The sequence below is a fragment of the Notolepis coatsorum genome (assembly GCF_963971535.1).
Source record: "Notolepis coatsorum genome assembly, chromosome: 1".
Lineage (NCBI taxonomy): Eukaryota > Metazoa > Chordata > Actinopteri > Aulopiformes > Paralepididae > Notolepis > Notolepis coatsorum.
The window spans coordinates 97,454,873-97,469,373 of NC_140165.1; the positions used below are offsets into that span (position 1 = coordinate 97,454,873).

General features: G+C 45.7%; 1 protein-coding gene across 1 annotated transcript; it reads right to left on the reverse strand.

Moving 5' to 3' along the window:
- Positions 1 to 5,848: 5,848 nt before the first annotated feature.
- LOC311244337 (induced myeloid leukemia cell differentiation protein Mcl-1-like) lies at positions 5,849 to 13,995 on the reverse strand (the record flags this gene model as incomplete). The annotated part of the gene is made up of 2 exons (XM_084333799.1): positions 5,849 to 5,919; positions 13,263 to 13,995. 2 exons carry the CDS (start codon positions 13,993 to 13,995, stop codon positions 5,849 to 5,851), a joined length of 804 nt encoding a protein of 267 aa, XP_084189925.1.
- Between the last annotated feature and the right edge of the window lie 506 nt (positions 13,996 to 14,501).

A 14,501-nucleotide genomic window follows, 5' to 3' on the forward strand; every position in this document is an offset into this window, starting at 1 on the left:
GGCATGAGTAGACCGGGGGGGAGAGAAAGAGAGACAGAGAGAAGAGTGAGAGTCATTGAGGAAGAGAGAGAGAGAGAGAGAGAGAGAGAGAGAGAGAGAGAGAGAGAGAGAGAGAGAGGGAAGAAAGAGAGCAACAGCTAGAATGATTGATGGTAAGGAGAGGGTGGAAATAATGGAGGTCATGCTTGAGCAGGAGGGAGATAGAAATAGAGAGGGGGGGGGGTATGAGAGAGAAATAGAGAGATATACATGAAGAGAGTTAGAGAGAGAGAAAGATAGAGATACTGTATAGAGAGACATAGAGAGATAGAGATGAGGAGAGAGAGATAGGTAGAGTGGGAGAGAGAGGTAGAGAGATGGAGAGGGAGAGAGAAAGGGGAAGAGAGACACTTTATTTCTTGCTCTCTCTTTCCTACTTTCATTCTCCTCTCTCTGTTTCTCTCATCCACACACACACACACACACACACACACACACACACACACACACACACACACACACACACACACACACACACACACACACACACACACACACACACACACACACACACACACACACACACACACACACACACACACACACACACACACAGAGCATTGTTTCCTGTGCTGAGCAGCTCTACACCTACAGGTCGTTGTCCTTTTGCCAATAGAAAGGTCACCGGCGCACGCTGCACACAACATTACCACCGGGGGGCGGCAGTGGCCTGAAGGTTAGAAAAGCGGGCTTGTGACAACACACACACACACACACACACACACACACACACACACACACACACACACACACACACACACGAGCACACACACACACACACACACACACACACACACACACACACACACACACACACACACACACACACACACACACACACACACACACACACACACACACACACACACACACGAGCACACACACACACACACACACACACACACACACACACACACACACACACACACACACACACACACACGCACACACATCCATCCATATTGACCTTTTTCGCCAGGTGGTGAGGATGGGACCCAGGGCCGGGCACAGACATTTGGACGGGCTATTGCTCTAACCTGGATAAAGGGCAGAATCCTGATTAAAAGAAAATATTTTTGCCACTCAAAAAGGCTCTTTAACGTGACATTTTTCAACTGTGGGGGCACATGGTCAAGTTTAGACCATTGGAAGGGCACCGATGGGGCAGGTCCTCTCGTTTTCGCCACTCAAAAGGGCACTTTAGTGTGAGGTTTTTACAACTACGGGGGTACCAGGGGGGGGGGGGGGGCAGTGTCGCTGCGCCTTCTTGCCCCCCCCCCCCCTGTATTTGGAGCGGAGCGGCTTGTTAATTTATTATGTAAAAAAGAGGGGCAACTCAGCCAATCAGAGTAAACGGGCTGTTGCCCGGGCAACAATAGCCTGTACCTGTGCACATCCCTGATGGGACCCAACACCTCAGGCCCTCTGACCCTCAACACAGGAGCCCCACAGGGCCGTGTCCTGAATCCCCTCCTCTACCCCCTGCCAGCCACCTCAACCATAAACTGTTTCAACCGTTGACATCGGGCAAATTGTAGCACAGTCTCAAGACCCGGACCAGCAGAGTCCCGGACAGTTTTCCCCCAGGCAGTCAGAGTCATGAACAAATAATAAGTAACAGCCGGCTACTGGTCTGTGACTGAGGAAAGAACTGTTTTATAGCTGTCTCTGCCACTGATTTGCACACAATACTGATTTGCACACAATACTGATGTGCACACACTACACTCGTATTGTAAATGTATGCTATTATTCTTTTGTCATTGTTATTGTTAGGGAACGGTGTTGGCGAGGACCCAATAGTGGAACAGAACGAGGAGAGAACAGGCAGGCAGGACACAGAGGGTGAAGATTCCAAAAATAGACTTTACTTAAAGGCACAGCAACAAAACAAGGATACTCTCAAAAAGACATGTGAACAAAAAGGCAGTCCAAGCCGTGGGAACCATAGAATTAGCGGCTCCAGGGAAAAACATAGACTTAGCCGTGGAGGCCGTGCTAGCAGTGGGAGCTACGCTTACAGTGGGGCTAGCAGTAGAGGCTGTCCAAGCCGTTGGACTGGGGCCGATGGAGTGGATTAGCTCCAGGGCAGACATACTCTCAGCAAGGGTGGAGGATGAAAAATCACCCTAAAAAAAGACGTTAAGGGTGCGCAAGGCCTCCCTCGTCCTGTTCGATGGGTCCATTATGGTCGGTTCGTACTGTTAGGGAACGGTGTTGGCGAGAATGAAAACATTATCTTATTAGGTAAAACAGATGAATATATTTTATATTGCATACGTTAAAAACTTTTTCTGTTGGGGACATTTAGCAGTTGAAAAAAGCTAATAAATGACAATATATTGCAATATTGCGATATTATAGTATCGTGACTCTAGTATCATGGGGCTTCTGGTGACTCCCACCCCTACAGGCTATATGTGGAACATAAGGTTCATGAAACTGAAAGTAATATTTGTCTATATTTTTAAGAAGTCTGTGTGAAGCCATATGCAAGGAGGCCCGTTCAGGTCCAAAAAGCCCCATGGTTTTGATATTGTTGTTGTTATTGTTGAGATACTAGTGGAACATGTTAGCGTTTATCAGTTATTGCTTGTGGAAGTCAATGGGGATGTGAAGGGAATATGTGAAGGGAACACGTGAAGGGAACATGTAAAGGAAACATGTGAAGGGAACATGTGAAGGCAACATGTGAAGGAAACACGTGAAGGGAACATGTGAAGGGAACATGTGAAGGAAACACATGAAGGGAACATGTGAAGGGAACATGTGAAGGGAACATGTGAAGGGAACACGTGAAGGGACCATGTGAAGGGAACACGTGAAGGGACCATGTGAAGGGAACACGTGAAGGGAACATGTGAAGGGAACATGTGAAGGGAACACATGAAGGGACCATGTGAAGGGAACACGTGAAGGGAACATGTGAAGGGAACATATGAAGGGAACATATGAAGGGAACACGTGAAGGGAACACGTGAAGGGACCATGTGAAGGGAACACGTGAAGGGACCATGTGAAGGGAACACATGAAGGGAACATGTGAAGGGAATACGTGAAGGGAACATGTGAAGGGAACATGTGAAGGGAACATGTGAAGGGAACATGTGAAGGGAACATGTGAAGGGAACACGTGAAGGGAACATGTGAAGGGAACATGTGAAGGGAACACGTGAAGGGAACATGTGAAGGGAACATGTGAAGGGAACACGTGAAGGGAACATGTGAAGGGAACACGTGAAGGGACCATGTGAAGGGACCATGTGAAGGGAACACGTGAAGGGACCATGTGAAGGGAACATGTGAAGGGAACACGTGAAGGGAACATGTGAAGGGAATACGTGAAGGGAACATGTGAAGGGAACACATGAAGGGAACATGTGAAGGGAACATGTGAAGGGAATACGTGAAGGGAACATGTGAAGGGAACACATGAAGGGAACATGTGAAGGGAACATGTGAAGGGAACATGTGAAGGGAACACGTGAAGGGAACATGTGAAGGGAACACGTGGGGCCGACCATCGCCATCATTAGCCCATCGCTTGGTGCTTCTCCTGCACTCCTCAATGGCGTCGTGATCTGCTCCGCTCTGTTGACGTATTTGGTCACAGTCTCGGTGTGCCCCTTCTTCAGGGCTGTTAGTGCTATGTAGAGGGCCACGACTCGGGGTCTTCCTCGCCCGATGTAGTGCTCTCTCAACACCCCCAGGCTTTCTCTGCCTTTGTCTTTGGTGTCGCGGAATATCAGCCCCAAGCTTATGTCGTCGAGCAGTGGCGCTAACTCACAGTACGCGTCTGCGTTACGCTGGTCGTCCAGGGCTTGCTCTTCCGCCGTCAGTGGTCCCGTGGGGGCTGTCAAGATCGTCGCCTTCAGTCCCGCACCGTGCATGCAGCATAACATGCGCTCTTCCCAGAGCTCGTAGTCCTCTGCCTTTCCATTAAATGAGGGCCATTTGCTCCTTCCCTTGGTCGCCGCGAGTTCTAAGACGGGGTTCTCCCCCTCGACTCCGTTGGGCTCAGCAGGCTCCGTCTCCCCCGGTGCTGCCCTCCGGGTGGGTCCGCTTGCGCTCCAGCAGCCCGTCGGTGGGGTCGGTGCCCCGCTTCCTCTTGATGCGCAGGATCATCGTGTTGGATTTCATGTTGCTCTTTGATGGTGGGGTAGCTTTAGCTCCTGTTGGCCTAGCGTCTAGCCACGCGGTACTCCCGGTGCTAACCTAGCCTATACTTTAGCTAAACTTGCTACCCTTATTATTTCGCCCCGGCGTGATCTGGGCCCATAACCTGTTGACAGAATCTGGCTATGGGGCGACAATAATGTGGTCAAGAGGCATGGTTTCTATCTTTAGCCTTTAAACGGCGTGGTTTATTCATTCACATGGTAATGCAGCAGCACATGAGTCCTCCTCTCCGTGAGAGGTAGGTGGGGGAGAAGAGATAGAGGGGGAGGAGACATCTCTATTTATACTCGCCACCTGGTGGTATCAGGAGTGGCTCCGCCTAGAGCGCCCTCTATTGGAAACAGTTATATATGCAGTTAGACAGTTACTATCAATCCTACATAGAACCTCTAACTTTAACATCTCTCCATTCAGCAAACTGTGTTTAAGATAACTAACCTAATATGTTTACTTTATGGAACGTCACTATATCTCTTAATATTTTCAAAAATAAGCTAAAAACGTACCTCTTCACCATAGACTTCTAATACCCTTTGCTGTACTGTAGCACTATTTTACTCTGTCCATTCTATTGCATAATTTTACTATCTATTCTATTCTACTATTCCATTATTGCACTGTATTATTTTACTCTGTCTATTGCTTTTTATTACAGGTTCAAAACTGTCAGGTTTTTACTGCACTGGGCTACAGCTTTCTGTCTATTGTTTATTACAGGTTCAAAACTGTCGGGTATTGAACTGTGTGTGTATCGAGCAGAAGAGACTGTCATGAGCAGGAGACTACTGTCTGATACGGCTTGCCTTAAAATGTGCATTTGTTGTGTCAGGCAACAGGAGACTGTCATGAGCAGGGGAGACTGTCAGCTTTAATACTGTCTGTTATGGCTTGCCTTAAAATGTGCATTGTGGTGTCAGGCAGAAGAGAAGACTGTCATGTTTTGAACTATGGATACCGAACAAAGGTTTGGGACGGCTTTGAACTGTTGAAACAGTAATTCAGAACAGTTTTACCATTGTACGACTTTGAACTGTTGAACAGTAATCCAGACCTTTTTTAAAAAAAAATTATCTATTCTATTCTACAATTTTATTGCACTGCACTATTGTACTATTTTACTCTGTCTATTTTATCTTGCTCCTTTTATTATTGTCTATTTAAAACTGAATCAAACCATAAACTAGGTGGCCTGTTGGGATGTTAGATCCTAGATGCCTGTCTTTTTTCTGTTGTGAAGCACTTTGAGCTGCAGTTTCTGTATGAAAGGTGCTATACAAATAAAGTTTATTATTATTATTATTATTATTATTATTATTATTATTATTATTATTATTATTATTATTATTATTATTATTATTATTATTATTATTATTATTATTATTATTATTATTATTATTATTATTATTATTATTATTATTATTATTATTATTATTATTATTATACTGGTTTCCTTCTGCCAGGGCAGATCAGCCCATCCCCCGCTAACCATGTCGTCAACAATGGAACGCATCCAGTTGGAATGCAGAGACATATGAAGCCCCACGGCGGCCGCGATGGTGGATGTGTTAGAAAGCCTCTTCCATTCCAGAGGGGAAGCATGTGGAAACCCTCTGAGATATGTGCCTCTTTGCTAAACGCCCACTGTGGTGGAACACGTCCAGTTCGAGGGCGAGCAGATAACGCCCACAAAGCCCCCGACAGCTGCTGGAGAGGAAGGATGCCGTTTAAGCCCCAGTCCGGGAACCACTTAGCCGTATGAAGCCTGCGGTATACATTCTCCTCCTCCGTTTTTGTAATCGTTGTATTGATGTATAGGCTATTAGGGGTGAGGGGGGTCAATACAGTATAGTATTGCAATATTTCGCGTGCCGATATTATATCGATACACTGACGGCAAGAATCCATAAATATTTGATAATCCCATTTTGCTGCAATGAAAACATTTGGAATGAGGTGAACAGAATGAAAACATTATCTTATTAGGTAAAACAGATGAATATATTTTATATTGCATACGTTGACAACTTCTTCTGTTGGGGACATTTAGCAGTTGAAAAAAAGCTAATAAATGACAATATATTGCAATATTGTGATATTATAGTATCGTGACTCTAGTATCATGGGGCTTCTGGTGACTCCCACCCCTACATGTGAAGGGAACACGTAAAGGGAACATGTGAAGGAAACACATGCAGGGAACATGTGAAGGGAACACGTGAAGGGAACATCTGAAGGGAACACGTGAAGGAAACATGTGAATGGAACATATGAAGGGAACACGTCAAGGGAACACGTGAAGGGAACATGTGAAGGGAACATATGAAGGGAACATATGAAGGGAACATGTGAAGGGAACACGTGAAGGGAACATGTGAAGGGAACACGTGAAGGGAACACGTGAAGGGAACACGTGAAGGGAACATGTGAAGGGAACACATGAAGGGAACATGTGAAGGGAACATGTGAAGGGAACATATGAAGGGAACACGTGAAGGGAACACGTGAAGGGAACATGTGAAGGAAACACATGAAGGGAATATTTAGGGGCAAATTCACAAAGAATGGATTGCAGCCGCTAATAGCCCCCTTAACTGCGTGTGATTTGCGCCCGCTATGCGCTCCGTCTTAAGGACCTATTCACTAAAGATATTGCGGAATGATATACTAGCGCAAACAAGCCCACACGGTGTGCAATTTGCTCCCGATATCTGGCAGCGCAGTTGGCTCGTGGAGCATCTGAGTGCAATTTGCTCCCGACATGGTAAAATAGTAAATACTGCCGATGCAACAGTATGCATGTCGTAGGACAATGGCAGACAGAAAACAAAAGCTTTATTTCTCTGATCATGAATTGGAAGTCCTGACAGATCAATAGCTCTGTAATAGATAGATGTAACAGTATTTTTCGTATTTTCATGACACAATTTCATCCTTTGTTTTTGTCACTATCTTTTGTCATTGCATTTGTTTGTCATGTCATCCCTGAATAAATTAGTTCGAGCAGACCTGTCCAGGGTGCTGAATCTTTCGTCCGAAGTTAAAATGAAAAAAGTGAAAATATTTTCAGACGTAGGAATATTTTGAGAAATTAAGTTGTATTTAATGTTTAGTTAAAGGTGACATGCATTATACATGTAATTTTTCAGTCTCTAGCATTGTATTATAGTAATAGGAGTTACAGTAGTATCAATGTGTTTGTGTGTCTAAATACCATATTGGCGGATTGCCGTCATTCAGGTCATTCATTTCCTGGTCCATTTTAATCAGGTCGTTCTGATTTGACGTGCATGGTGACGTCACGTGGCGAGGATGGAGCGGATAGTGATTTGATTGGCTCTGTGGTTGTAGCGCACCAAACAGGGTTTGAAGAGAGTGAGCGAGAGAGAGAGGGAGAATCAGATAGACCCTCGCGACACATACACACACGGGCGTCGCGCTGTCGTCTCTCGGTCTGTCTCTCTCTCTCCCCCTCTCTATCTCTCTATTCGGGAGCATAAAACTAACGCCCCGTCTATAGCTGTAGCCGCGGCACAGTGTAAGACTTCCTCAAACGGGAGAGGGAGAGAGAGAAAGAGAAGGGGACCTGCACGCAGCTGTGTTTACACAGTGCTCTCTCTCTCTTCTCTCTCTCTGTCTGCCGGGGACGCATCTCTCCTCTCTCTCTCTCTCGCTTGCTTGTTCTCTCTCTCGCTCTCTCTCGTATGTATCACGCTGTGTGGGTGACTGTCAAAGCGCTTATGGGCGGAGCCCATCCAATAACAGCCTGAAATCTTGAGGCTGGAAAATTATGCTTTTGAGTACTCCATTAGAAATATAAAACAATGATTTCTTTTTTTTAAATAAACCTTACAGATGTCTTCCATAGACTCACAGGAATTGTGTAAAGTTGCCCAAATAGTGCTAGGAATAGCAATGCAGGTCCCCTTTAAGAGAATAGAACTCGCATTCTCATACTGTTAGGGATTAGTTAGCATAGGACCCAATTGCAGACAGGGCACCAGGAGGGTATGCACCAGTGAGGGTAGTCCCAGGGCGAATGGAGGCTGTGAGGAGACTTGTCCATGAGAAGGCGGGGGGAGGTGAGGTACAGGGATAAGTCCAGGAATAGGAGGGGGGAAGAGGGCAGGACCGGGTGGAACATAACATATACTCCAGTATAAACTTTTCAATTACCGTGTTTCCAGCGTCTACTCCTCATGGACCTGACGGAACATTATAAATTAAAAGTTTATTTTGGAGCATATGAGTGTGTGTGTTCTATTCTCTTTATCGTGATAGGCCATGACATCCCTTATAAATGCGTTAAAAGTTGGTACCACCAACTCTGTTGTAACTATTATAGATAGATAAAATACACACACATAGTTTAGTTGGTGATAAGGTTTTGTTTTATTTGTTTTTATTTGCTTTAATGAAGTTGAAAATAGCACTGCGTGTTTGCCACCACTAATATATTTGTCTTTCAGCACCACTCAAGAGTGGACAGCTCCTGCCACCACCGCGCTGCTGTGACTCGAGTCACTCGACTTGATTGTATTAGAAACAGCCGTAATATGTTTGGTGTGGCTCGTCAAGCAGACTGATAAGAACTGAATTGAACTAGAAATTGTAAACTAATAGAAAAATTTAATAAATTAAGATTTGATTAAAAAGAAAAGCAACGACTGGACATTCCATGTTTCATCTTTGTAACAGAAGCTGGTGCCGAAACCAGGGATAGGAACAAAGAAAAGAAGTGCTTTGAAGACAACAAAGGATCAAAGAATGTACAAACATGTCCAAGCCTCCAGCAACGATGTCCAAGACACAACTAAAGAAACTACTTCTGAAAAGAGGGGTGGTAAGGACTGCAATAACAAAGTTGATCAATGTGATAGATGAGAAGACAAGAGTGTCATTAGAAGATGTGGACGTGGATTATGAAGAAATGTTGGACATGCTTGTGGAAAAAGAAATTGCATTGAAAGCCTTGAACATAGAAATTGAAGACGGAATTGAGGAAGAGGATTTTGAAGATGAACTTGAGGGTGTGCAAGGATATGAAGAGGATATGTGTGCGCAAAACCAAACTGAAAAAGGCTATGAGAAGAAAAGAAGATGACTGTTCATCAGTGGGCTCCAACAAGGGATATGGTTTCGCAGTCAAATTCCTGAGACTGATCATTGATAAATTCAATGGAGAAGTTAGCCTATGGCAAACATTCTGGAGCCAGTTCGACATGGCAGTTCATAGAAACCCAGACCTCAGCAAGGCTGACAAGTTTAATTACCTGAAGTCCTACCTCACGGGAAGGGCTGCAAACGCAATCACGGGTCTCGCATTAACCGATGAAAACTATGATGCTGGGGAGCTCCAGTAGCTCACCGCGTACCTCGAGCGCTATTTCGGCGCCGGGGACAACCGTGCTCGTCACGGATCTGGGGTAGCAAGTTCGATTCCCGGACAAAGCCGTAACTTTCTCAGAGTGTCTTCCCCCCATCTGTACCCCCATTCAACCTGTTTCTGTCGGTCACACTTGACCAGAGAAAAAGCGATAAACGCAAAAAGAGCCAGCGGAATGGCCAAAGTTTAAAAAAAAGAAAACTATGATGCTGCGATTAAAATTTTGGAAAACAAATTTGGCCGAAAGGATCTTTTAATCAATTCCCATATGAATAAGTTATTAAACTTGACCCCGGTTAAACGTGCAAATGACACCGTCGCCCTACGAAAACTATATGATGAGATCGAAATACAAGTCAGAAGTCTGTCAGTGCTTAAAGTCGTCTCTGAAATGTATGGTAGCCTACTCTGCCCTATCCTTTTTTTTTTTTTTTTATTATCTTTTTCGCCCTCCTTTTTCCTCCGATTTTCTCCCATCCCAATGTTAGTCGTTATGCCAATTCCCAATCCCCTTCCTGGTCGCTGCGCACTTACCCCCCACAGTCGGTCTGGGAGAGTGGAGGCTACCACGTGCTTCCTCCGACACACGTCCAGCCAATCAACCGCTTCTTTTCACCTGGCAGCGCGGATTCTCACTGAGAGGGCATAGCGTGTGGAAGGATCACACTATCCCACTTAGATCCTATCCGCGCTTAGCAGGCGCCCCGACCGAACTGTAGGAGTCGCTGTTTACAACGACCCGGACCCACCCCGCCAGCTTCTCCCACCCTCTAATACTGCCAATTGTATTAGTGAGAACGGCCAGCCAAGCTGGTGACAACCCCGGAGCTGTGAGCTGGATTCGAACAGGCGAATCCAGCGTCTCCGGGGTTGGTGACGAACGCAATCTCCGTTACGCCTACTCTGCCCTATCCTAATGAAAATGGTGCGAGAGAGCATAACGCTTGCGTTCAGCCGTCAAAGAGAGGAAGACGACATGTTGGAAGTAGAGGACTTAATGAAATTCTTGAAAAGAGAAGTTGAAAGCCGAGAAAGAACGCCAAACTTGATTGATCTGAACCCGCAAATTGACAACCCGAAATATGAGTAAAGACATACAGTAGGCCTACCGCAGCCTATAGAGCGTCTACCACAGAACTGCAATTTTGCAACAAAGCGGACCATATCTCCAAACACTGCACGGAAAATAGTCGAACAGAGAAGAGAATTCCTTAAAAAACAAGGACGTTGTTTTGTGTGTTTGGGGACAAGACATATGGCCAGAACTTGTAAGGCGCAGGTTTCATGCGAGAGGTGTGGCCGGCGACACCACAAAGTAGTGTGCGCTCAGCCTCACGATATGCGCCCCTATGAACCAAGACTGCGCGCAGCGCAACAACCTACACACCTACAAACTGATACTACCGTCGGATATAACTCGGGCAATAACAGCAATGCTTTACTCCAAACAGCGACAGTGTGGTTGGTTAGCCAAAACGCAACCAGGAGTAAATTGACCAGATGCCTGTTGGACGGTGGGAGTCAACGGAGCTTTATAAGAACAGAATTGTCACGCAAACTAAATCTACCGGTAATACAATTACACACGTTTGGTAGCCTACAACCAAAACGAGTGTATTGCAACAAAGTACAGGCAAAATTATCCGATGTGAGAAATGGCCAAACAATCTAAATTGAATTACTGGAATCACCACAAGTGTGCACGTCACTAATGAGTGTACCCGGAGAGCCATTACGCACGGAGATGGAAGGAAAAGGAATGCTGTTGGCCGACGTAAAAGTTCATGGAATGGAAAAACAAGATGTGATAATATTAATCGGATCCGACTACTATTGGAAAGTGGTCTCTGGAAAGATTGAAAGACTACAAGACGGACTAGTGGCAGCTGAGAGCAGCTTTGGATGGCTCATTCAGGACATGGTAACTACAATGCACGTCAGCACCATAACCAACGTTGGAGTGATGCATGTCAATGTAGATAATAAAATATTGTCTGAACAGTTGCGCTCATTCTGGGAGCTAGAATCCCTGGGAATCAACCCTGAACCGGAAACAAAGTTGAGCGCCAATGATGAAAATGCCATGAAACAATTCAAAGAAACCATTACGCACAACGGAGAACGTTATGAAGTGCAACTACCATGGCGCACAGAGACTTTGAAACTGTCATCCAACTACAGAATTGCAGAGAACAGGTTTTCAACGTCTGATGAGAAGATTCAAACATGATGGTAAACTCTTCACAAGATACAGTGAGGTGATCGATGACTACTTGAGAATCATTGAACCAGTCAAAACCAAGACTACCGGTAACCCATTGTACTACATGCCATATCATGCTATTGTGAAGGAGGAACGTGCAACGACGAAAGTCAGGATTGTATTCGATGCATCGTCACATGATGGAAACAGTGACTCACTTAATGACTGTCTATTAACTGGCCCCAACTTGAACCCTGATTTATTGAGTGTTCTATTGAAATTCAGGAAACACAAAATTGCCTTCATGTCGGACATTGAAAAGGCCTTTCTACAAATCTCAATAAACCAGACAGATCGAGACGCACTGAGGTTCCTGTGGACAGACAATGCTCCTCATACAGAGAATGGAAACGAACATAATGAGTGCATAATGAGGATGACAAGGGTTCCATTTGGCGCAACTGCCAGCCCATTTCTGCTGTCAGCAACTATCAGACATCATCTGGAGGGATTGGAGTCAACGTACCCCTCTACGGTAAAAGAATTAAGAGAAACTCTATATGTGGATGATTTCATAAATGGAGCAGATACAGTATAAGATGCATACAAGTTGTATAAAGAATCCAAAATACTCATGGACAAGGCTGCGATGAAGATGTGTAAATGGAAAACTAATTCGCCTGAACTACAGAACAAACTACAGGAAACAAAAGTGGACCAGAATGCCCCAGTCAAGGTTCTGGGAATGACGTGGAGAACGACATCGGACGATTTCATGTTTGATCTGACAAGTATTCTACGAGAATCAAAAAATACAAAATGCACAAAGAGGACAGTCCTGCAAACAGCCGCTAGGCTATTCGACCCTATCGGGTTCCTGTCACCATTCACGGTAAGGGCCAAGCAACTATTCCAGGAAACATGGGAACAAGGCCTAGAGTGGGATGAAGACTTGCCCACCGATTTAAAATTGAAATGGAAAGAATGGTATGGAGAGTTACAAACTGTCAAGACTATGGTCATTCCCAGACCCTACGACACTGGAACCCTGAGTTCAATCACAGAGCGACAACTCCACATATTCTGCGATGCCAGTGAAACCGCGTACTGCGCCGTAGGCTATTTACGCACGGTTGGGAACGATGAAAGCACCTGCACTTTAATATGCGCAAAAACGAAAGTAGCCCCTTTGAAGAAGGTGACGCTACCAAGACTGGAGTTATTAGCGGCTCTAATAGGAGCAAGACTTTGTAAATATATAATGGACACCAGAGACACACCGATTATAGTGGCTATTTACAAACAATTTTGTCTTTCGTATTTTTGCCACTTCCACTCCGGGGATAGCTTTAGTTTACGCGCACACAATAAAGATTCTGGTCCATCCGTTTGGCTGTCACAATGAATCAATCATTTATTTCTAATAAGCTAAACAAACAAAACTCGTATATCTAATACATGCGTGCCTCACTGTGGACTCTGGGTCAGCCACTCGAAAGAACTCTACAAACCCATCCCATGAATTGTTTTTCACCAGCCAGTCTCGTTGGTCAGAAAGGAGATAGGTGGAGATCTCTCGGCCCACCAACGCCACGCAGTGCTGCCTGCCCATCTCCTTCAGGTGCTGGCACACCACCGCCCCGAAGGCCACCAGGCTGGCGACGCGACCCCAGTTGGTGACCCCGTCCCCGAAGAGGCTCTTGGCCACAGACATGACGAAGCTCATGTTGTCCCTTCGATTATCCAACTCCAGTTTGTTGAGCATACCATTATATGCATATCGGTGTTTCCGGAGCAGGTCGTCCACAACACTCTTCATCGTGGAGAGAGTCTTGCCTCCGTGCCCCCACCACGACGTGGACAGTCCGGTAAAGTCTGTGAGGAAAGTGCCGATGAGTTCTCTGGTGTCGCTCTCCAGCACCTCGTCGCCCGCCGAACACCCGGCCACGTCGCGCTCACCGTCCAGCAGCTCGGGGGTGCACGGCAGGGAACCGTCGTCGTTATTATCGCTGATATCATCCTCCAGGATGTTTTTAATCGGCAAAATCTTCGGCCGTTGTAGTAGAGTATCACTACCGGCGACATTCCCATTTTGAGTATCTAAGGACGAGGCCTTCGCCATCAGAGGGGACGCGCTCCCAGAGCCGTAATACACGGAGCCGCCGTCGACGACTCCATTTTGAGGAGGCATGAAACAAGAAGTCGAGAGACTCGAGAAGGTTCCAGTTGTGGTCCTTGTTTTGGTCAACGACGTCGAGAAAAAAATTCATTTCGCGTTCACTTTTGGAAATATCTTAAATTTGAAGTGAATTGAAGTACAAACAAAGCTTGTATCAAACAAAAAGCTAGCCGTTGGATTCGAGCTCAGACATCGCTGCTCCTCTGCGGGCTAAACTGTAACGGAAGTGGAGCAGCGATGTCTGAGCTCGAATCCAACGGCTAGCTTTTTGTTTGATACGAGCTGCGACACTTTTTTTTTTACTGGGTTTAAGGCAATGGCTGATGTGGAGGTTTGACAGCTTGCCTAGATCCTCCAACCATCTCTGCCATGACCGAGCGTGGGCCTCTGGGATCTTGTCATCCCATCCACAATTAATTTTGCAAAGATCTTGCATGATCCTCTTCGCTGGGAGAACCAGTGGGGCGAGGAATCCCATGGGGTCGTAAACAGAATTTGTCACAGACAGAATACCCCTC